The 23,204-nt window shown below is 35.0% G+C and overlaps 2 protein-coding genes across 18 annotated transcripts in view; one reads left to right on the forward strand and one right to left on the reverse strand.

Annotated features, from left to right (window-relative positions):
• The window catches only part of LOC123310913 (coiled-coil domain-containing protein CG32809), a 63,038-nt gene that overhangs the window by 36,763 nt on the left and 3,071 nt on the right, over window positions 1-23,204 (forward strand). For 4 of the 17 annotated variants that reach the window (XM_044894608.1, XM_044894611.1, XM_044894621.1 and 1 more), the window contains 13 exons: window positions 12,511-12,634; window positions 13,278-13,403; window positions 13,946-14,054; window positions 14,621-14,752; window positions 14,923-15,035; window positions 16,032-16,082; window positions 16,711-16,767; window positions 17,720-17,809; window positions 17,978-18,040; window positions 18,582-18,860; window positions 18,929-19,145; window positions 19,394-19,549; window positions 19,621-19,738. In XM_044894608.1, coding sequence (XP_044750543.1) covers window positions 12,511-12,634; window positions 13,278-13,403; window positions 13,946-14,054; window positions 14,621-14,752; window positions 14,923-15,035; window positions 16,032-16,082; window positions 16,711-16,767; window positions 17,720-17,809; window positions 17,978-18,040; window positions 18,582-18,860; window positions 18,929-19,145; window positions 19,394-19,549; window positions 19,621-19,738 — 1,635 coding nt within the window. Of the gene's footprint in view, window positions 1-12,510; window positions 12,635-13,277; window positions 13,404-13,945; window positions 14,055-14,620; window positions 14,753-14,922; window positions 15,036-16,031; window positions 16,083-16,710; window positions 16,768-17,719; window positions 17,810-17,977; window positions 18,041-18,581; window positions 18,861-18,928; window positions 19,146-19,393; window positions 19,550-19,620; window positions 19,814-20,480; window positions 20,531-21,609; window positions 21,746-23,204 lie in introns of those variants that run through there. The other 13 variants (XM_044894622.1, XM_044894624.1, XM_044894625.1 and 10 more) reach the window with 13 other exon arrangements.
• On the reverse strand, window positions 4,367-9,013 carry LOC123310918. The gene is made up of 5 exons (XM_044894630.1): window positions 8,703-9,013; window positions 7,918-8,098; window positions 7,729-7,834; window positions 6,261-6,466; window positions 4,367-5,190 (listed from the first exon to the last, which is right to left on the reverse strand). Exons 2-5 carry the CDS (start codon window positions 8,089-8,091, stop codon window positions 4,576-4,578), a joined length of 1,101 nt encoding a protein of 366 aa, XP_044750565.1. The 5' UTR covers window positions 8,092-8,098; window positions 8,703-9,013; the 3' UTR covers window positions 4,367-4,575.

Raw genomic sequence — 23,204 nt, forward strand, 5'->3', positions numbered from 1 at the left:
TTAGTTCTACAGAGGTTTCATAAGCCCACCATAAATTCTCTGGTGATCTCCAGGATCGTTCTTAGCGGGGGTGCAGCGCGTGCCCCAACTTTTCGTTAAATAGTACAAAATATATCGACCCGGGTCATTTCATTGACTAATTCGAGATCGTAGATTACGAATATGCCATTAGATTTTTTCTAGGATCAGTATTTTGGGAAATAAATCACTTTACGTGGAAAATTTCGAAAACATTGGTCAACTTTGTGGAACTGTGGCAGCCAGAAAAAAAGAATTAGACATATGCTGATTTTTTGATGATAGATGGATCCTTCGCAAATCGAAAATTCTAACTTTCATTCATCTACCACGAACAGTTCAGATCTTATGATTTTTTCTGCGAAGGTCCACATTTTCCAATTTTTCGTCGACCATAACTTGAAAAATAAATTTTTAAAAAAATATCTGTTTGCATATTCGTTATCTTCGCCCTCGAATTAGTCGACAGTATAAATTTGGTTTTGATCGGAGACCAAAAATTTTTTTCAAAAATTCGTAATTTTTCCATGCATATGTATGGAAAGTTTGAAAAATTTTCGATGTCCGCGATTTCCACTTAAATTGAACTATTTACTAAATCGAGGGCGTAGATCACGAATATGCAAGCAGAATTTCGCTGAAAGAGTTTGTTTTCAAGTTATGGCCGATGAAAAATTCGAAATTTTGGACCTTCGCGAAAAAAATCATAAAATCTGAACTGTTTGCGGTAGGTGAATCACAGTTGGTTTTTTCTATTTCCAAAGAACCAATTTATCACCAAAAAAATCACCTCATGTTCAGTGCCTCTTTTCTGGCTGCTACGGCTCTTCAAATTTGACCAATTTTTTCGAAATTTTTCACTAAAAGTGATTTATTTCTTAAAATTCCAATCCTTGGAGAAATCTAATTGCATATTCTTGATCTACGACCTCGAATTAGTCAAAATACTGATCACGGTCGATAGAGTTCGAAAAATAAAAAAAATTGGATTCAGAAGAATGTCATCTGCTTCTTGTGTTTACCCGCGCGCGCTCTACCACCGAAATTATTCAGTTAGCTATGTCGACCGGAGTTATTTTTTTTGACTAATTCGAAGTCGTAGATCAGGAATATGCAATTAGATTTTTTTTAGGATCAATATTTTGGGGAATAAATCACTTTACGTGGAAAATTTCGAAATAATTGGTCAAATTTGAGGAGCTGTAGCAGCCAGAAAAAGAGAACTAGACATATGCTGATTTTTTCTATGATAGATGCATCCTTTGCAAATAGAAAATTCCAATTTTCATTCATTTATTGCTGACAGTTTGGATTTCATGATTTTTTCCGCGAATATCCAAATTTTCCAATTTTTCATCGAACATAACTTGAAAAATAATTTTTTTTTAAATATCTGTTTGCATATTCGTTATCTTCGCCCTCGAATTAGTCGACAGTATAAATTTGGTTTCGATCGGAGACAAAAAATATTTTTCAAAAAAATCGCAATTTTTCCATACATATGCATGAAAAATTTGAAAAATTTTTGATCTTCCCAATTTCCACCAAAACTGGAGTATTTACTGAATCTAGGGCGTACATCACGAATATGCAAACAGAATTCTGCTGAAAGGATTAATTTTCAAGTTATGGTCGATGGAAAATTCGAAATTTTGGAACTTATAAAATCTAAACTGTTGGCGTTAGGTGAATGGGAATTAGATTTTTCTATTCGTGAAGGATCAATATATCGTCAAAAAATCAGCATATGTCTAGTGCCATTTTTCTGGCTGATACAGCTCCTCAAAGTCGATCAATTTTTTCGAAATTTTTCACTGAAAGTGATTTATTTTCTAAAATACTGATCTTAGAAAGAATCTTGATACATATTCGTAATCTGCGACCTCGAATTAGTCAAAAAAATGACCCAGGTCGATAAAGTTCGAAAAATAAAAAAAATCGAATAATTCCGTTTGTTCCTTTGTGTTTTTTACCCCCGCTCCAGCACCGAATTAATCCGAACAAAAAATTATTCATTTCGTTATATCGACCCGGGTCATTCTTCTAACTAATTCAAGGTCGTAGATCAGGAATATGCAATTAGATTTTTTCTAGGATCAGTATTTTGGAAAATTAATCAGTATGCGATTTTTAGTTTTCTGCGTCTTTTCTTTACTTATAGTGTAGGCATAGGGGCGGCAAAATCTTGAGCTGACGAGGAACGGCCCTGGTGATCTTCCACAATATTCTGTAATTTGGTGGATCCTAGTTTCCATCTCCCATAATAAGTAAGAAAATAAATTGAATTTTCTAACAATTAACATCAAGTTAAACCTTCTGAGTTGGAGTTTCCCAAGTATTTAATACCTACTGATTTGAGCTGTACACATAACACATACAGAGTGTTCACCGAAGATGGGGAAAAATGACAGGAGGTGATTCCTTGCCCGAAAAAACGTAGGGCCGAATTTGCACCTGAATGTCACCTCCCGTACACACTTGTCAGGCAGGCCTATTATTGGGGTATCTATTGAAACAAACCTTCTGACAATCGATCAGGTTATTAGCACCCTGTCGACGTCAAGCGTTTCCCAAGGTTTTACATTGTTATCGCAATACAAAGTTCCAATGGCGTATTTGCTATTCTAGGAGTCCGTGGAACGGTTCATGGCTTAGCTATTTTATTTCCGAAGGCATCATTAGTCCTTATATCCGCCCTAGGCGTGACCTTTCATGTTGAGATTCAATTATGACGGCCCCTTGGATGGAAAATCGAATTATGAAGCTCCTCCGAATGGAAATGATTTCCGTTGGAACGTACTCTTGGCGGAGGTCTTGACTGTATAACGGCCAAAGTTTAAATTGAATTTTTTTGGGTACTTGCATAGGAATCATCTAGGTTCCAGTTCTACGAGGGATGTACAGACATTTTGTGTCCCAGATTCAACAAAACCCCAAGTGGATCGATTCAGAAAAAAACTAAAATGCAGCATATTCAGTAGATAGTGAAACTTTGACTTAGTATTTGATATAATACACGGTGTTTATTGAAGATGCAGCAGGAGATTCCTTTTCCGAAAACATGTCCATAGCTTCAGAGATATGGGCTTTCAAAAATGAAAAGTTTTGGGACAAGAAATCTTCTCCCTGCTTAGCTACATCTAATTTACTCTCCTTCTGACGAAAATGATGTATTTTTGATTGAATATCTTTGAAACATCACATTTTGAAATAACCATTTCAACCGTTTCCCAAAAAAAATTATTTGAAGCACTTCAAAATGAAAAATAAAAATGGGTATTTAAAGTGTTTTGTGAGAATTGCACAAGCTGGCAACCTCGACTCAGATATGCCTTGATAATAAGGGACAACAAACACATTATCTTGATGAGATAGACAAAGATGGCTGTCTATGAAGTCTGCGACGAACGAGGAAGATCGTAAAATTTTATGGGATTTTTATGGCCGGTTGGAGTTGAAGCTCGCCAGTAAGTACGCACCTGTTGATCAACAGCTGTTATTTTATAAACAAGCTGATCGGACATTGTTCTTTTCATTGTCTTGTATGCGCAGTTGCCAAATCGTAAACTCCGCACAAAGCGATTTAAATTTTAAAACCCCATATTTGAAGGATGATTTTGAATGGTTTCCGCGGTGAATTTGAAAAAATCATGAATGAAACTCATAATTATTCAGTTTAAACTTGCATATGGAGTGATAACCCAAATTGAGGAGAATTCCCCATTCAAAGATATTCCACCACCCAAAACGGATGCAATAATGTTTGATAAAGTATTAATTTTTAATTACATATTTACACATATCTACATAATCATATACCTACAATATATTATAGGTTTATTATTACAATATCAATCTATGTTGATACTTGATTGAGCGAAATAATCTAATCACAGTTACGATGAATTCACCTCAATAAATACAGGGTGAGTCTTTGACTCGTACGAATATTTTGACTGTAGATTTTTGGGGTCAAAAAAAACACTTTTTTTCTTTACAATTTTACCATAAGAATACCAAAAATTCGAAGAACCCAACTCTTGAAACTAAGTTGGACTCTATCTGATGAAGATTTAAACGTTTTGTAAAATAAAAGTATTCTTCATATTTTCTAGCATAATTGTCTGTGAAATTTGGAAAATTGGGTACTTTCGCTGAATACAACTCTGTTTAAAAGACCTATAGATGTGTAGTGTCACAGATTTAGCTCGTTATTCCGAATTTAATTTTGTTTTTCTAGGGGTGGCACAGCTCATTATGAAAACTTAAAATTGTATCTTTTTATCAAGACCGAATTGGAAGAAATGGTATAGAAAAAAAGTGTGTCTCTTCTCAAAAATCTACCTTTCATATGAGGTTACGAAAAACGTTACCAGGCTCAGAATTAATTCAATTAATTCAACATTATAAACAAAATTCTAATACTATTTACAATAATTTACTTAAATTAAAGCATGCAAAAAATACTTTCATGAAATAATGACTGCTATTGAATGATTTTGAATTCACATTCGTTCTGTCAGGACCAGTTCAATAAATTACATCTGAATCCTTCCCTCAACAAAATGGTTCCACATGTTTCACTATGGCACCACCAAAAACGCGCACTTTTGTCTCCGCCCAATTTATCAACACTTTTTCTCCCCGCAACGGCCCCCCTTTCCCAATTCTGCAATTTTTGCTCATTTCCACCAGCATCAATCCAGTCGATTCTGGTTTTTTGCCTCCGGCTACGTGGTCTGTAGCCAAATACGTTTGAAACAACTCATTGGGACGGTTCATTTTGACGATTTTCGGAGCATTAATCCGAACTCGTAGTTTTTGCGGGGGTATATTGCTGTGACGGATGTTTTCCAACGATGACATGTAGGAATTCTCCCACGATAGAGGGAAATTCAGAAAAGTGGGCGTTTTCCCGTTCATATCTGACGGACGGAAAGGAGTGTATCGAGATCTAGAAGGCTCAAATGAACGACGGCCTCGATAACCAACCATTGATGTTGCAGGGGATTCCGAATATTTTCCGTAGTTCTGCATTTTCGAAGTGGCGGAAAGAACGAAGTTGAAGCCGAATATTTGGCCTTCGATGCCATCTTCCAGACCCTTATCGAAGTCCGTATACTCCTGAGCGACCACAATATCACCCCCAGCTTCGATGATCAGACCGGTCAACTAAAAAAAAAGAAAGCATATTCAGGAATGTCTTCGACTTGTAGAGGGTAGGCAAAATTCGTTGTCTACTGAGAGGATCTCGAGAGCTGTAGCAGCTAGAAGAAAACGGATGACACATTTCCGTGCTCATTTTCGGAGAAAAAAAGAATGGTGAAAACCACAGCCTCCTACGATACTTCGTTTTTGAGTTTGACAATTTCGTGAAGTGCTCATAACTTTCTTGTCTTTGAAGTTACAAACCTGAAACTTGAATCGTCTGCAGGCACTTTTCTACGTAGAATCCACCGATGAGCTCAAAATATTTGTTCATTTCGAATCATTAGGTGAACTTTAATTTTTTTAAATGCAAACTTTTATTGAATTTTTTATTTTTGAATTGGAAAAAAATCTTTTGTCAGTAGATTCTACGTATGAAAGTGCCTAAGAAGGTTTGAGTTTCAGATCTATAACTTCGAAGACAAATAAGTTATGAAAACTTTTCGGAATCGTCAAAATCTCAATTTTTGTTCATAACTCGAAATCTGATAATGATAGGCCGAATCTGTTTTTAGATTTGGATCAGTCATGAATAAAGAGCTCGAGAATGTGCCATCTGTTTTTTTCTAGCTTCCATAGTTCTCGTGATCCCCTCAGTAGACAACGAATTTTGCCCACCATGTACATATATTTCAACAATTATTGATTCTTGAGGTCAAAACAAAAGAAACACTTTTATCGTTCACCATTTTTTTCCAATTCCGTCTGGTTGGAGAGATATAGCCCATTTTGAGTTCTCATAATGGGAAAATATAGATTATAGATTTTCAAAACCTTGTGTCTTTTCAACTGAGCAAAATTGGACAAAATGGTGAGGAGAAAAAGTATTTCGTTTGAGCTCAGGAATCTTCTTTAAAGTCAATATTTCCTTGTGTAAATCTTCATCATTGACAGAATATTGAATAAAGTAATACAAGTGACATTTTTCGACCAATAATAAGGATAAATTAAATACCGATTGCTTACTGCTTTACTCAAGCACGAAAATCCCAAGTTATATCAAATAAGCCTTTGTATTTGGCCGAATTATTTACCTTTGGAGCACGCCCTCTAAATTTCTTATCGTTGATGAAAACTTCCCAAGTGGCAGACCCTGAATCCCACGATTGGCAAATGTGATACCAGCGATGCTCCTTGAAATTAGTGGGAATTTCAAATACAGGCCGGCCGTGAAGTTCTAAGTTTAAAGATTTTCCTCTAGGAGAAATCCAGACTCTTATAAGTCGATCCTTCTCGTGTTCTGAAAAAAATTGAAATGAATATTCCTCATTTTCTTACTCAACCGTTGATTAACAAGTTGGTTGTTAGGAGTTTTTACAAAAATTCCCTTCTCTTGTCAGTTTTCAGCGAGACTAGTCCATTTTATTATTTCTAGTGGTCATTTCTCACCTCATTACTCTGTTAACTGGAAATGAAGGAAGTAGGTATCTACTTAAAATTAATATTTGAATTTATGTAAATGGAAAGGTTGTACTCATTGAAGACTATCTTAGCATAAACATAAAACCCTTCTATTGTTGAACAATTCCCTTTCATTTTTCTGATCTTTTCTGTTTCTTGAGAGCTTAAGTGTTGAAGTTTTCACTATATCCATATCGATTTACTCAACAATGCATCTCCCAAGATACTTTCGATGCATCTTCAACAGAATTGCAGAATAAAAAACATTAACGATTCTTTTGATGGGTGTCAAACTAAAAATCTTTCTCTTTGCAGCTTTCACCAAATGAAGGTTCCAACATTACTTAAGTCGATTCCTTGAAGGCCCCTTAAATTTCGATTACATCATGAACTTGTTCCGAGACGGTACTGGACATGGTCTTTAAAGTTGATGATTCATCGATTTAAGAATTGGGCCGTCTCAAATATTGAAATCCTCATCTTTTACTTATTATATTCGTTCATATCAGAATTGTGGTTTGATCTGAATGAAATGACTTGAAACGAAACAAACTTATATCTACTACTTTCTCCGAAATTGAAATGCATGAACAACTAACAGCGATCGGAACAAATGGCATACATGCATAATTAACTATGCAGTGAATTGTGTACGACAGAAACCTTCATGTTTGCGTTATTTGTCAGAGTTTTCGGTTGAATTAACAAATGCGATCTAGAATATCATTCGGTTATTTCTACGATAGGATAAAAGATGAAAGTGCAGTAAAGAACTATATATGTTTGCCTACTTTGATCAAAAATGACAACATAACTACAACAGAAAAAAAAATGCTGAACTTCCGAATTTACTGAGTAATAAAGTGAAGCCCAGAAATGGTTGGATTATTGTTATGAATTATCCACGCAGGTTAGACCTAAATAAGGGTAAAATATATACATATAGATCAGTACGAAAGCATATAATGGAATATATAACGTCGTCAATGTAGTTGAGTGAAACTAAGGTAAACAGGCTTTGAATCTAGTGGGTGGTTCATGACCGTCATGAATATTTGCATAACTTTCCATGATTCTCAAGTTGAAAAAATTTTTACTTACTCGAATACGATAAGAGGGGATGAGAGCGTGACAGATCAAAGCTTTTCATCCAAATGCAAAAAGTGTATTCAGTCATTGACGGTACATCTTCTACGTATCGCAAAAACTGAAAAAAAAAACAGATATCATTGAATTCTCCTTCACAAAGTTCTGAATTCAGACTGAAGAGAAAAATCTGATATTCCTCACCTGGATATATCCTTTTTGGGTCAACTGCACCTTGGTCAGCAGAGAATTCGTGGGACTGCTTTGCCAGACTCCGTTACGATATGTTCCGTAACAGTTTCGGAGGAGAACTCCAAGAAAAATTAAAATTGTAATTTTTCGACACATAGGTGTTGAGATACCGACTGTGTGGTCCATCGAAGAGCTGGAATTTGATTGTTTTTCATTTTACTATTTCTTCTTCGATATATCCCGTTTCGTCACTGAAGTTATCATACAATAAATTTTTTTCTTAATCTGAAAGAAATTCGAAACGCCCTCTGTGTTTTAATGGATGGCGTCCCAACCAAATAGGCCGCCAATTTTTAATTCTGATGGAATATTCTTCAAAAAACCATGCCTCTGATCAGTATAAAAGAATCGAAAGTAAAAAAAATTATACAGTGATCGATCTGTTGATACAAAAGTGGCCTACGTTGATTCAGAGATATAAAGGAGGCTGATGTGTGTTACACCACTTTTAGACCACTCCATATAGTCAAAACTAGTTTCAGCCAATGCTCTAATTTTGTTGATTCTGGCAAAGTTTCAATCATTCCCCAAGACCAAAATTTCTAAGAGTTATGGACCGATAGGACCACGCTAAACCAGACTCCCATTCATGCACCTGTCTAAATTCAAATGTGTCAACTGCATCAAAATATAAACGGTATTTCAATGATTTATTCTTCGTAAAATAAAATCTAGGATACTTTCAACATAATTGAAGTTTTTTATTCGAATAATTTAACGATATAAAATGTACTCACCTTCAGATCAAAATACGAAAAGTTTGAGCGTTTTCCTGAAAAAACTAAATCACTACATTTCACGCACGGAAAAACCACAGAAAGCCGGTTGATGCACTGAACGTATCATTTACATCCGACATCGCATACGATATCCATTCAACTTCCAGATAACTAAGGTGCCTATCAATTGGTACGAGAATGGTGGTACGGTAAGCTCCTTTTTTTATTGACGTAACATTGCCCGCTGAAACTGCCAGCTGAGTTCCTCAAAAACATGTATGTAGGTACTGTCACTATGTGGGCAATGAAAGTCGATATATGCGTCAATGTTCTTGATGGCTCTGAATCCTAATTCTTCACACTTTTCGTGACTGGGTCGGTGCCATATCCTGATTCTTGAAATTTTGATGGTATTTTCGATTGGAGGGGAACCACAGGATTTCTCTTATTTCCTATTCATCCATCACCTCCTTGTCGAGCATGCATAAATCATGCGTGGGGGATTTATTCAAATGTGATTTATTTTTAGTTTCATCTCACAAAGGGTTTTATCGATTGGAATGAATTTCGGAATATAGTTTTCCATTCATTTGATGAATCTTTTTCGAACAGAAGATATCACCCACGTCTTCCAGTTTTCTCATTATAACCATTACGTACCAAAAAATACCAAAAATTCCAAGAACCCAACCCTGGAAACTAAGTTAGACGCTATCTATTGAATATTTGAACGTTTTGTGAAATGAAAGTATTCCTCATATTTTCTAGGATAATGCGCCGTTTTTTTATGTTAAAAATTAAAAAGTATCTATGATAATTGAAAAATTGGGTACTTTGGCTGAATACAACTATGTTTAAACGATCCACAGATGAGTATTGTCACAGATTCAGCTAGTTATTCTGAAAGTAATTCTGTTTTTCTAGGGGTGGCATAGCTCATTATGAAAACTTAAAATGGCTATATTGTTTTATCAGTGCCGAATCGGAAAGTGTTTCTTTTGACCTCAATAATCTACTGTTAAAATAATTGATCTAGTCAAAGACTTAACCTATATTGAGACATGAGAGAAAAAACCAAAATGAATAACTTTACCTCCATCTCAGCAAGTTCAAATGAAATGTATCTATAATTGGGAACAGTTATATAAGAAAACTTATTTCAGTGGAGATAAGTAGATACCCAAGTGTTAGAAGTTTCAGATAAAAAAATCTTACCTCATCTGTAGCTTGTTCGAGATGTTTTTGACAGAGATTTACCTCTTCGATATTACTGAGTCTGTTCAGAAATCTGCAGGAATGAAGTTTGATCTCTGCTGGGTCGAATAGATAGTGACAGTATATCGCCGAACTACTCTATTCCTATCTAGAAAGCAACACAACACCAAGATATACCTAACAAGCCCGGAAACCACAATTGCGGTGGATAATTGGCTAATTGAAAAGTTTTTTAAAATACCTAAACCTAAATAAAACCAATTGGCTTCGGGAAACAATAGCTATAAACTCTACGCAAATGCATCGTTCTTGCAATACCTATATGTACTAACTCTTGAGTTCCTATATTTTAATAGACATATTTCAACACCCGCTCAAATTAATAATTTTTTTCGAAGATGTGGGTAGTATTTTTTTCTACTTTCTCCCCTCATTCGATGCGTAAATCTGATTTATCTCGATTCTTTGGACCCCAATAAGTTGGTACAAGAAATGCCGAAATAATAATTGTCCAGAGTCGATGGTGTAATTCATCATGTCTTCAAATTGCCTTTCTCTTTTTTTCACGCAAAATCAACATTCGCTAATGATTGAATCTGTTTGAAAAAGTAAGAAAAATACTGCCGGAACTGTTTCTACCAGTTTATTAACTCGATTGAGTGCGTGCGCGTGTAATGAACGATAATTATTATATTTTTTTCATGGAGCATGAGGTCTGTTACGAATGTTTAGCCATGGGAACACTTTCGATCGACATCAATTTCCTTTTCTGTGATAAGATTCTTTGTGTTCTGTGTTCGCCGTTGCCAAAGTGTTTCGGAATAATCCAATTCATATAGGCTCGTAATCCATTATCATAAGAGTTATATAAACTTGATTTACACATATTGCATACTTCTTTTCGGTATATCCTTCATTGTTGCGCTCAATCGATGATTATCAACCCAAGATCAAAGATCCCAAATACCCAAAATATTTTTCCTTCCGAACCTTAAATTTCTCATGACACTATGTCCATTTCTGGATGTGTTGATTTTATTCTCCTGACAGTGGGGACCCACACATAGGAAAAATGGAATTCCATAAAAAATGATGAAGAACCTCGACTCTTGACTTTCTATTCGATTAGGCGGACCTGTCAAGTGAAATTTAGCATGACCTTTCATATTGAATATTCAGAAAAAGTTCCTCAATTGTTTATATCCAGTTTTAGAATGTAAATCATGCTTGACAACTTATCAGCATATCGACCAACTCACTCTAACAATTTTTGTCCGTTTATATATGACATCGGATACGAGAACAAAATATCCTGTTTAAATCCACTAAATCAACTTATTAACTTTCGAAAAAAATTACCGACAGAAGCAGATACGCTGACATTTATTCCTGTTCTATTATAAATTATTTATGAAAAAGATCACACTACATTAAATAATCCCAATTGAATCGTCAAGTTGAAAGAGATGGAGTACTTATATAGTCCTGTTAATCTAATTTAAAAAAAATGTAAATTTAAAGCAGGGACACAATATCGTTAAGATAAAGACTTTTTATATCCTGAAAGCTTTTCAGCATGCATGCACGTGCCCTATTTTCTTGGAAGATTTGAAGGCGCACATCAATTTCAATTTGCATAAACAGTTGTTCCCATTTTAAATATTAGTGCGGTTCCTCTAACCCATGACAGTTGACTAGGAGATCGAAATTTATGCGCCATAAATTCAGATAAGAAGGTTCTACCTAATTGTTTTCATCTTGGGAGGTTCACCTTCCACATTCTTCAAACCCATTCTGTTCCAACAGTAAAATACATAGGTACTATGATAAATTACAAGACTGCAATAGCAAAGAGACATAAAACAAGAAAAAATCTGTTTCCTCCATTAAGTGTAATAATTTTCAATTTGTTTACAGAATACCCTGACATATTTATGTTTGAAGGGCAACTTTTTCATCGCAATAAATTTTCTCTTTCCTCTCAACACCTCATAGTTAAATCTCGAACTAAAAAGGTAATAAAAAGCGAAAAAACAGGAAATAGTATAGTTTTTATCGAATTGATGCGAAGTATTTATGACTTCTCAACCTAAAAAGCATGAAAAAAATTGTTTTAAGGAGTTGTTCGCCTCTTCTAGTGTGAGGAGTACAATCTCATCATTCACAAGTTTGATGAAATCTTAATTTTGTCTTTTGTCATTGAAAATTTTGTTTTTGATTCAAAATTCTTGAACTATGTTTTTTCGATTGGGAACCAGGTCTGTTCTAGAAAAAAGGGTGACCTTTTTCTTCTTCAGGTGTTCGATAAAAGCTACAAAACCCTTTCATTTGAAAACAATCTTCCATAGATATAGTGGATGTTTTCCATTCAAGATAGTAGATAAAGGTGCCACTTGTTTGTCAGAGCGTTTGAAATTTGTCCCAAATTTAATAAATTAAGGAAAAACAACGTTTTGATGAAACAAAAGAGGGATGGCTTCTTTCAGATCCTTGTTTATTATTCGATTTTGAAGAAAACAAGTTAAGAGTGTCTATTGTATGCGTTAAGTTCGAATTTCGAATGGAATCTATAATTTTGGGACACTTCCTACTACTTCCTTATTATTTTCAGGGTAGTTCGAGCAAAGCTCCATATTACATGGGATCGACTACGAGTTTACCTAGGGGTGCTTCGTTACTTCGGACATATACACCTGGGCCTATACCGGCAGATCGGTTGAAACCCCTTCCCACAGGTAAGACCTTCATTGTTCTTCGATCCTTTGAGGAATGGCTTTCATTGAAATTTATGTAGGAGGGTATGATCTGTGGGTTGATTTTATGTTTCAACACGTTTAATTGAAGTAGAATAGATTCATGATATCTTTGCCAGAGGCATGGAGCAGGTTTCAAAACGATACCAGTAGAACCATCTTCACTGTAGATGAATTTCTTACCACTACACGTCTTAGACGTCACAATAGCATTTTCAGATGGTTGAAGATTGTCACATGGTTAGACGAATTTGATGTAAACATATGCCACAGGGAAACGAGTGAGAACGCTATGTAAAAAAAATATCCTGGGGGTCCAGTTTCTTTTGAATAAATTAATGTTTTCTCTCAGATACTTCAAGTATATTATCGTTTAATTTTCGTCATGACAATAAGATTATGAATGCTTAGCCATTGTTACATAAGTGAACCTATTTAGTACTAGACCATAATAAAAAGCGTTTAACCAGAAAATCAGTGGAACTGATTCTGTGCTGGTATACTTACCGTAATGAAATAACCAGATTAGATTGTTCGAATGTCTGAGGCAAAGATGTCAGGAATTTGCATTAATCAGAATTGTCGTTGTAGATTATTTCATCATAAAATAGAGTGTTTTTGCAAGGTGCTCCCCCAAAACCTCAACGTGCCTATGCAACTGGTCCACCACGACCGTCTGATTGTCAACCTAGACCTGCTGATCGGTTCACTCCCTTTCAAAGGCCTGCTAATCCACTTTATACCGTTCCAGGTGGGTTTAAACCACCAACATTGCATTATCTCAGTTGGAAAATTAAATTCGACCATATTGGGAGATACTTCTTTTGATCATGATCAATATAGCGAGGGAAAGGAACAACAATTTCAATTGAATTAGGTACTCTTTCATTAAGGTTCACCTAGAGAATCTAATGTTGAAGATATGCATCAAAATTTGAATGTTTTGTGAGCATCAAATGGTCATCCAATCAACTGAGATAATGAGTTTTTATTTTATAATTTTTTCTTGCTTCATTTTGTTTTGTTTTTGTTTACTGGTTTCTGGTTTAGCGTGAACTACTACAACTGATTATAGTATGGGAAATTATACTGGAAAAAAGGCATGTACGTCCTGTGAAAGTTTTTGAGAGCCAAGCATGCTTTAGAGACATTAAAATTGTGTGAATGGAATCTTCAATAATATCCCCACCCCACTTCTGCCAGTGTGTGTGCAGTTGAAATGTTGAATCGTAATTTTTTTAAACTGATAGAAATTCTTGTAGTTTGTACTATGTTAATACTTTATTTACATAGATGGTTATATGTCGTCTCCTGAGAGAGGTTCGAGATATGAGGATCCTTATTATAGTCAATATGGAACAAGATCAGGGTCAATAACACCGGTTATAGATGAAGAAGTTAGGTGAGCATCAACAAATCCCACCCTGTCTGTAACATAGGAACAAAACTTCACAGATATCTGGATTTCTATAAGGTTAACGTTAATTCGGTTCAGTATTAGTTTAATCTCCTATCCCTAAAGTACACTTGATTAATAGTCCTGAGTTACGAAGGAAGGATTTCCGTTTACATCGAGTTATAAATTACCCTGCGCAATATTTCCCAATTTTTTCAGCTTCATTAATCTGACATCTATTGTGGTGTAGATAACGAATCTTCCTCATTAGCCCATGAAAAATTTATTCGGTTACGTCTTGAGAAAATGAATATATAAAATATCGTTCAATATTTCATGAAACAATGATATTCTTGTAATAGTGTGTGGAAATGCGGCATAATGAAAGATATTAAATAACGATATGATAATGTGTTTGCTTCAAATTCTTTCGAAGATTACAAATAACATTGTTCTAATGTCGGCCAAGTGAAAAATGCATTATTAACAAGATCGATATACCAAGAGAAAATTAGATATTCCTGTGTTGATTGAAATCTGGTTATTCGATGATCACAAATTTTTTTTAACAGCGATACGGAACTTCTTGAAGATTCATACTCTTTATATGGAGTTAAGCTTCCACCTGGACCAGGCAGTACAAGACCACCTCCAAGGATACCATTTGTTTCACCTGCCACAACTCCTGCTTATGATGCCACCAGGTATTTCTTCTTATTTTAACTTTAAGCCATTAAATGTCCAACAATCCAAATTATCTTGGTTTTGTGACATAGAAACTTTCTAATCATAGATATTTTTTGGCTTTAGTCGACCTAGAGATGTCTATAGAATGATTATATCTGACTCCTCTATAGACCAATAAAACTTTCAGGATACGTGTTGAAAATATGGAGAGACAGTTAGCCAACTTGACCGGGCTGGTACAGAAAGCACTGACCCAACCTGCTTCCCATCTTACAGTTCCTGGAAGAGATGGCTATAGAGGTATTCCTCATTTTCATACGATTGGAATTAAGACTTTTTAATTTTTAACCACGATTGCTTTTCACATCCATATCAAACTTCGAAAATTTCACACGAACTATTGCATCAGTCGCAATCTTCATGTTTTTTTCAACAGTAGGTCTAGTGAAGCATGATATCGACCACGTTATAAGAAAACCGACATTTTTGTTCATCGCTCCATTGCAGTAAGTAGAAGTTAATAAGGGTATTGTATCTGCAGATTAATTTGGTGATGAAGCGGTTAGTATTGACATTCTCTAGATTCTGAAAGATAATAACACCCTATTTTTTCCTAGTTTACCAAATAGCTCTTTTATTCATTTTCATATTTTCATTCAGGTGTAGGTATAATTCTCTTTCTCGTTTCTCAATTTGCCAGCATCAGAAAACTTCGCGTAATAATTCACATTTCAATATCTATCCTTCTTGCTCGATGCAGAGGCCTTATTATTAGTGAATACTTTTTGGCATACGGTTGATTATTCATTATGTTTGGGTTTTATATGAAATCTCTCAATTGAATATGAGAAAGAAGACAAAGAAAGCATCAGTAAATCCACTAACAAAAGAGGTAATTTTCCTGAATATATAGTTTGGATCACCCTTATACTCATTTCGTTTCAAAGCATGTTTATCATTTATGAACATCATGGAGATCACACATACTTTATGAATAAAACATGGAGATAGTCGAGAACTGAATTAATACATATTACGGTATGCAACTGGATTGCAGGATTCAAACTTATAATATCCAGTTAAATCCTTAGATAGTAAATTTCGATCGAACCCATTGGTCGAATAATGTATAAAAGTGAATGTGTCGAAAATGATTTATCGAAATATCCTAGTTGTTATATTTTCACATCATCCACTCACTCATGTACCAATCCTGCTTCGTTGAGAGGATGCTCTGGCAAATGTTGAAATGCACTGTTTTTGCTAGTTCATGATTGCTAAGGTCACCATTTTCAGAATCAGATGAGTTCGATAAGAGTTCCAGTGCTAGCTCAACATCCTTACCAGGTTTGTATTGCTTATGTTCAGTTATTCAAGGACGATATATTTCGTGTACCTCTGTTGTGTTATACTTTGATTTTGGAGCTTCATTTCCACTAATTGTGAAAGTTGAAAAATGCGAAATTAGAACGGAATCTCATCATTGGAATTGTTCAACAATCATGTAATAGATGTATTGAGTACTTAGTATACTGAAATTGAATTTTGTGATTATTTCGTCAATACACATTCGCCGTATAATAATTGATTGAAATTTATTATATTTTGATGAATCAGACGTTATTTTGAGGATTCTCTTTCATTTACTGAATCCAGTATTTCATTATGAATACTATTGCTCCTCTATTCAAAAATAATAATGTAAAAAGTTCAAGAAAATGGTTATTGTTTTTTCCAAATGCTCAGGTATGCTTTTTCAAAATATTTGATTGGAACATTTCAGAAGACCGAAAAATTTACTACATCTCGAATTAGGATGTATCTACTGTTGATATTGCCATAATGTAAATGTTTTGACTGCATGTAGCTTAATAAATGTATGATCCGTAGAATCCATAAAGATCACCTTGTCGCAAACATAAAAACTAAATATCCAAGAAATTATTAACGATTTGATTTCTATCTATGTTGGCAGATGACACGTTTCTACGCTCTGACAGCAAAGCACCCAAATTGGGTAAAAGCGGCTGTCGTAAGTTCACTTTTATACATTTTAGGCATGTGTTTATGTCATGATCCCCCCCTGTATACTATCTTAAACTTCTTAGATGTATTGGTGCTTAAGCGAATGGATTCTTCATTAAACTAGTCCCTACTGCTTACCAGTTCTAGAATGTAGGACGATTTTACTGATGTTTACTATGGTAACCTCAGATTCCCTATTTATTTTTGAGATATTTTTACTTTGAAGTGACACGTGCTCTCATATGGTATAACTTCCTCTTTCCATCTGGAGATTATTACTATTTTCAATTTTTTTTCAACGAATTTAACAGGTATCCTTTCAAAATTAAACGAATCAACATCACATATTGATAATATCTCAATCTGAAATGATGAAAACCATCTGCAATGATTAACATTCATTTTTTGAATAATATTGACGGAATTATATAAAATCTCCAATTATTTCTTCCAAAAAAACTTAGCTGATTGTTTTTGCCCTCAAAATTTCAAGAACTACCCAATATAACGTAATTCTTGTGCAAACTGAAAATCCATCCCTAAATACGACTGAATGGTTCACCGAGCGAGATTCAAAAAAATCGAATCATAAGTAAACAGTCAAATCAGAGGAAGATTGCTTGGTTTTCTGGAATATTTTCCTTTCAGGACTTCAGTTACTCAATTTTTGAAAATCTTAAACGGGTTATTCTAGCATGTGGTTGCGAGTTTTTTTTCGACAATATTTCTAACAGCACCCTTTTCCAATTTCGAATCACAGGAATTTTGAAGAAAGATCCTAAAGGCATGATAACCCCCCCCCCTTGAATTCTTTCGAATCTCAATTTGATTATGATGTTCTATCAAAGTCTTGGTGAAACTTCATTTTCAGATATTGACAACGGATGGAAAATGAATTCTAGATTTCTTTTTTATATTATCCTGGTTTCCAAGACTGTTAATTGAAACTTATGTTTTAGATAAATCGGTTTCTTTCGAAAAATCGGTGTCGTTCAGTGATGAGCCCCCTGATATGAATTCTCCGAAACAGCACAGTCCGCAACATGCAGGTAAAAACAAGATTTTGAGAAAAATTGCATCTACAAACGAAATGTTCTCATGTAACTTAGATGATATAGGCTATTTCAAGGCTTTTTGAACGTAGATATATTTGTTGTCGTTTTGAAATGAAATCGAAAAAAAAACATTGGTGAACATAACGAAAATATATATTTCAGCGGATTCTAAGCCTACTAAGCCTGCAATCAAATCTTCAACTCTGCCACGGATGTCTTCACAGGGTAAGATCAGGTGCTATTTAAAGAGTAGAGTAAAAAAAGTGTCCCGTGTAGTCATCGAAAAATCAGTAGTATAGGATGCAAGATGTTGAGTACAATTCTTCTATTCAGGTTTACGAAAATTCGACTTATGTAACCCGAATGCCGAACAGAGAAATTGTCCTGATTTTCGGCATAGATTCCTCTGCTAGGATTAGCATGAATTAGCTAAACTTAGAAGATTATTCATCTTATCTTACCCAGCAACATATCCCTTCCATTCATATAAGGATTGACTGAGGAATTTAATCATTTTCATCGAACTAATTGCCTGAATATTGTGTGCATATCAGAAGTTAGATATTTTGACTACAAACATCATACAAATGAATCAATTTGGCGAAACCCTACACCCTGAAGTAGCAGAGGCATCTTCTCCTTCATCTTAATAATCTGTTAACGTTTAGGAGTAGGTGTACTGATCCAATTATTGGGGAATGTAGGCTCATCGAATCATGATGGGATTCAGTTCGCCCCGATTCATTTGATAGTGTTTTTTTCGTAGATCGTGATGCCAGATTGAAACCAGCTCCTCCGCCTAAACCGTCTGCTCTATCGCCAGGATACGAGAGTCGAAATATCTACAGGGACCTCCAGTTGACACCGGAAATGTACAATCAGTTGCGCACTTTGCAGAAGAAAGCGAAAGATCTGAGAGCCGAAGTACGGAATCTGAGGAGAATGTCCCAGGCTCAAGCTCACACAGTGAGAGAAACCATCCGGGACACTTTCATTAAAATAAGGGCCATGCTGATGGCCGGTGGGGATCAAATATGGCAAGCCGGTGAGTCTGTTGTATAAAAGTAAAAGTCGAAGTACCCCTGAATAAATTACTTTATTTTATTTCCACAGGGACAGACCAGGAAAGGATACGATTATCTAGGGAAGAAGATTTGTACAAACAGGAGATGCTCAGGCTAGAAAAGGACTTAACGGATCTTGAATCAACAGTCGAAGAACTCAGAGGAAACGTTATCAATCGGAAGACGCGGGTGAACATGTCTGATGTCGAAAATATGGCTCTTGTCTTGAGCAAAAGTTCGAAAACAGTGGCTGATTTGAAACTTCGGTAAATCATTATTGAAAGTTTGTACTAAAGGTCCTCGCCAGCCAGGGAAGGGAGGGGCAAAGCAACCAGCCTTTATACCTACTAAGGATGGGAAAACGATACTCTCTCTCAAATCCGTCTTGTGATTTTCGTGTTTTACACTATATTTCAAAAGGTTTGAGACTCGAGGTGAGGCAGCTTCCCCCTTTCCTCTGGCGTTATATAATGTACTAGCTTTATTTCTAAATGTGTCCCAAATCACACAACAGATTCCCGAACCTTCAAGACACTATGAAGAGTTTCCTGAATTCCGAAATGGACAAAATGGTTAGGGAAGAAAAGTTCTTGAAGGAGGAGCCTGAACGATTGGAAAGTGCACTACGTCGCTGTAAAAAGTTGACTGGTACATTGGTCACGCTGAAAAGGTAAAGGAATATTTAAACATCATTTCTGAATTAATTTTATATGTGAACTCATGTTTTCATGAATTTTTCAGGCTTGCGAGTGTTCAAGAACAAAGGTTACCATCTTCGAATTCGACAGGAGATGGTCGCTTATCTCCCACCGTTTCTGAAACTCCTCCAATCACCCCAAGCTCAGCCACGCAGAGCAAGGTACAGATTTACACGATTAATTGCATGCCTTGTGAATCGTGAATCAATTTATATCAGACAATGACAATTTTTCAGGTAACTGTAGCATCATTTATAGGATACCTATCTATTATATAAATTGATTCTTTTTCAGCATAGCTCTAACCAAGAATTATTTCAGATAAACGAGGTGATATATAATGTAATGAGCATTTCCAATGTTACCTTAGCTATATATGCCTCAACCTTTCTAATCATATTTGTGAAAATTATCTCTTGAATATGTTTTCGATCCATGAACGAATCTTAATGGGGTAAAATTATCGATCAAGAGTATTTTTACAAGTATGTGCATGAGCAAAGGCTCATCTTGCTGTAGAGCGCAATTTAGAAGCCCCTCAAAAATTCCTCTTCACTCAACATAACACAAGAATACCCTTGGAATGCACAACTTTTGCAATTCTTGCGGTGTACCATGTGCAGCTAATTTATCCGAAAAACACAAAGATGAAAGCCAGATCGAACTAATTGTCAGTATCTTTACCTCAGAATAAGTCGAAAATTTAACAGAAAAATAATATTGCCATTCCATTTTATCAAATATGGATAAAAGTTAAGAATGAATTTGGTTATTATCGAGCTGGTTTTCATCTGTGGCTACATTCTTACACCGCGTATACTGTTGATACAGAATCTCAAACAGAAACTTATTCCCTAGAAATTGTTAACGGATTACTGAATTTTTTTTTTCATTTCTATTCAGTATGACTGGAAGTGGAGCTCCAACTTCAAGGAGGCTATTACCACTAACGAGTAAAAAATTTCTACGTTTTCAAATAATGCTTGCAATTTATTTTTCTGAGTCGTACGTGATAATGTTCTTGATATGGAGCTGTTCATTCGATATTTTAGCCTGAACCTTGAGATATTTTGATAATTTATTGGTCTTCTCATTGCACCATCGGCACCATTTCGCAGAAATATATGTCTTTATAATATACCTTCATTAGTTCGGAACCTATAAATATAGTTCATGTTACGACATGATTCCACGCTCGTAAAACTTGTTTTTTGATTTGACAGAACACAGGCAAATGAATCTTGTAGATTTTCGGGTGAAACATTTGGTCAGTTGATTGGATGATATTAATCCAGCTAATGAAGGGTATGGGTTTTCAATCATCAATTGAATATTCATAACATTTCTGTCACTTTTTTGATAAGAATGGTTGCCCGTTACTGATATCCCTACCACCAATTCCATAACATCTTAATTCGATTATAGCCTAAGCTTTCACCTCTACTCACTTCCAATATTTTTGAAACCTTTTTCTCTTCACTTCTTCTTTTCCATGCACAGACTGTATGTAAACCAAATTTTAGTTGGACATTTGGCTTTTTAGGAAACTGACTTTGTATATATTAAAATACTTATGATAATGACAAATTTAGGTACTATAAAGTCGTCTAATACAATTCACAATCCTGCCTCGGCTGAACTAAATTCCAACCTCATGAAAGGTTACTCAAAGTAGTCGATGGAATGAAAATGTATGTGAAGCCTCATTGAAAAATCTCTTCAGGCTTCATCTTGAGGAAGTTTTCCTGATATTTTAGTTTTGCGGTAGTATATTTGAGAAGGATATGTATGTACCTACCCTATGTCGTTTAACCATCCAATATTGAACTGTATACATATCCGCGAAGTTCTAAATGCTCCTCAGGTATACAATCGCATTTGTGTGTAGGAAGTACAAAAGATGAAGAGTAGTTTTTGTGAGCTGGCATGACAAAATGAAAATTATTTCCAGACATTGTGGTAGAATTACGTTGAGTAATGCACATTAGAAATTTGAATTTACCTCACGAATTATGCGTGGATTTTTTTTCAGATGGTGGTGGTGGTGGAATATACGAATGAATAAGTCTCAGAGATACTTTTAGCTGTAATGAAGCTATGTCCCGTATAATTTTTATTTTATTCATTCCAAAACAGAAAGACCAATAAATAACGTTTCGAAATGTTAATGTATATTATTTATTATTCCTTTTCCTTATAGTAAGGTCTCATTGGAAATGTGAATAGTATCCGAATAAACGAATTTTCCCACCACCAAATTCAACAATTCAATATTAACTCCAGCTTTCAAACTGATCACTTCTTCATGGCTTTTATTTACAGAGCTTCATTTGTAAATTTTGCGTTATCACATTTATTTTATTTTTCAACCGTAGGAATAGTTAACCACCGTCAATTTGGCACTGTCACTGAATGAAAGTTGAGAATTTGAATATTTATATAAATACATGCCATTTTCCAGAATCTTTCGAATTTTGAACATTCAATTCTTCAACTATTTTATTGCTCAGTATAATTTCTCTCAAAGGGAGAAATGCCACCCTGATTATTATTTTCAAGGGTGGTTCTATATTCTCAAGGTTTTGGTGACTAATTATGCGTTGGGAGGCGTAAGGACATTAAGAAGACATGCATGTTTGATGAGTTCTCTGAAAATATCAAAGAAATATCATACGATGAAGAATAAAACATGCATACTCAAACATCTGTATGAGCCCTTTCACCTATTTTATCGAACCGTCATTAATTGATTAATTTAATTTAACTGTTTTTTTTTATTTTTCCTGGAATCATACAGGATGTAAGGAAAAACTCAATGTGCTATATGCTTCATTTGATTAATTCTACTCGCTGAATGATGAAGTAAAATATGCTAAGAATTTGCATGAATACCGAGAACACTCAGTGTTCAAATATCAAGTTCACAACAAGAAAAACATCGGAAAAAGAATAAAGAATAAAAAAGCTTATCAATATAGAACAAAATATAAATATTCAAATTCAAAGGCTACTGAGCAAAACTCTTGAGCCTTATTCGAATCACTTCACTCTATTAGAATTTTGCGTAGACTGAAAAATAAGTACATGAGAATCTGTAGCTTGAGTTGTTTGTAGCTTCCGCTTAAAGTATTTTGAACTGACGTATTGACAGTAGTTAACCGATTTTGGCCTCATTTAGCCTTACTATAAGGGAAGGACATTTCTTGAAGATGCATGTTATTTGGATGCATGCCCTGCATGTCCCTTCGAAGATCATCAGAATCTTATCATTTTCTATATATACTATAGTTATGATGACTTTCGCTTCTCAATCCTATCTTTTTTTGCTTTCGCATCTGCTTGAACCCGAGTGCGAGGAACTTTGCGATGTATAGTTCAATCAGCAATTGTTCGACCTACTGATATTTGCCTGTTTGAATATTGATTTGCTTGAGTAAGCTAAGGAATGTTCCTTATACTGTGCGTCGATTCATTTATGATTTTAGACAATTGATAACTTTGGTCAAGCATGCGGTTTGTCTCTGAAACATTGCAGATCATACATAGAAATTGGAGAATTCAAAAAGAATAAAATGAATCATATAAATTTAAATACAACAAGGTGGTTACAATTCGAGATGAACTAGA

Source organism: Coccinella septempunctata, chromosome 4 (assembly GCF_907165205.1).
Source record: "Coccinella septempunctata chromosome 4, icCocSept1.1, whole genome shotgun sequence".
NCBI lineage: Eukaryota > Metazoa > Arthropoda > Insecta > Coleoptera > Coccinellidae > Coccinella > Coccinella septempunctata.

What these genes read in the sequence shown, in the direction of transcription:
- LOC123310918 (XM_044894630.1), bottom strand. Translation starts at nt 8,091, where the DNA reads ATGGACCACACAGTCGGTATCTCAACACCTATGTGTCGAAAAATTACA. An exon ending in CCCAAAAAGGATATATCCAG is followed by an intron (nt 7,835 to 7,917) that starts GTGAGGAATATC and finishes TTTTTTTTTCAG; the next exon opens with TTTTTGCGATACGTAGAAGA. An exon ending in TTAGAGGGCGTGCTCCAAAG is followed by an intron (nt 5,191 to 6,260) that starts GTAAATAATTCG and finishes CTTTTTTTTTAG; the next exon opens with TTGACCGGTCTGATCATCGA.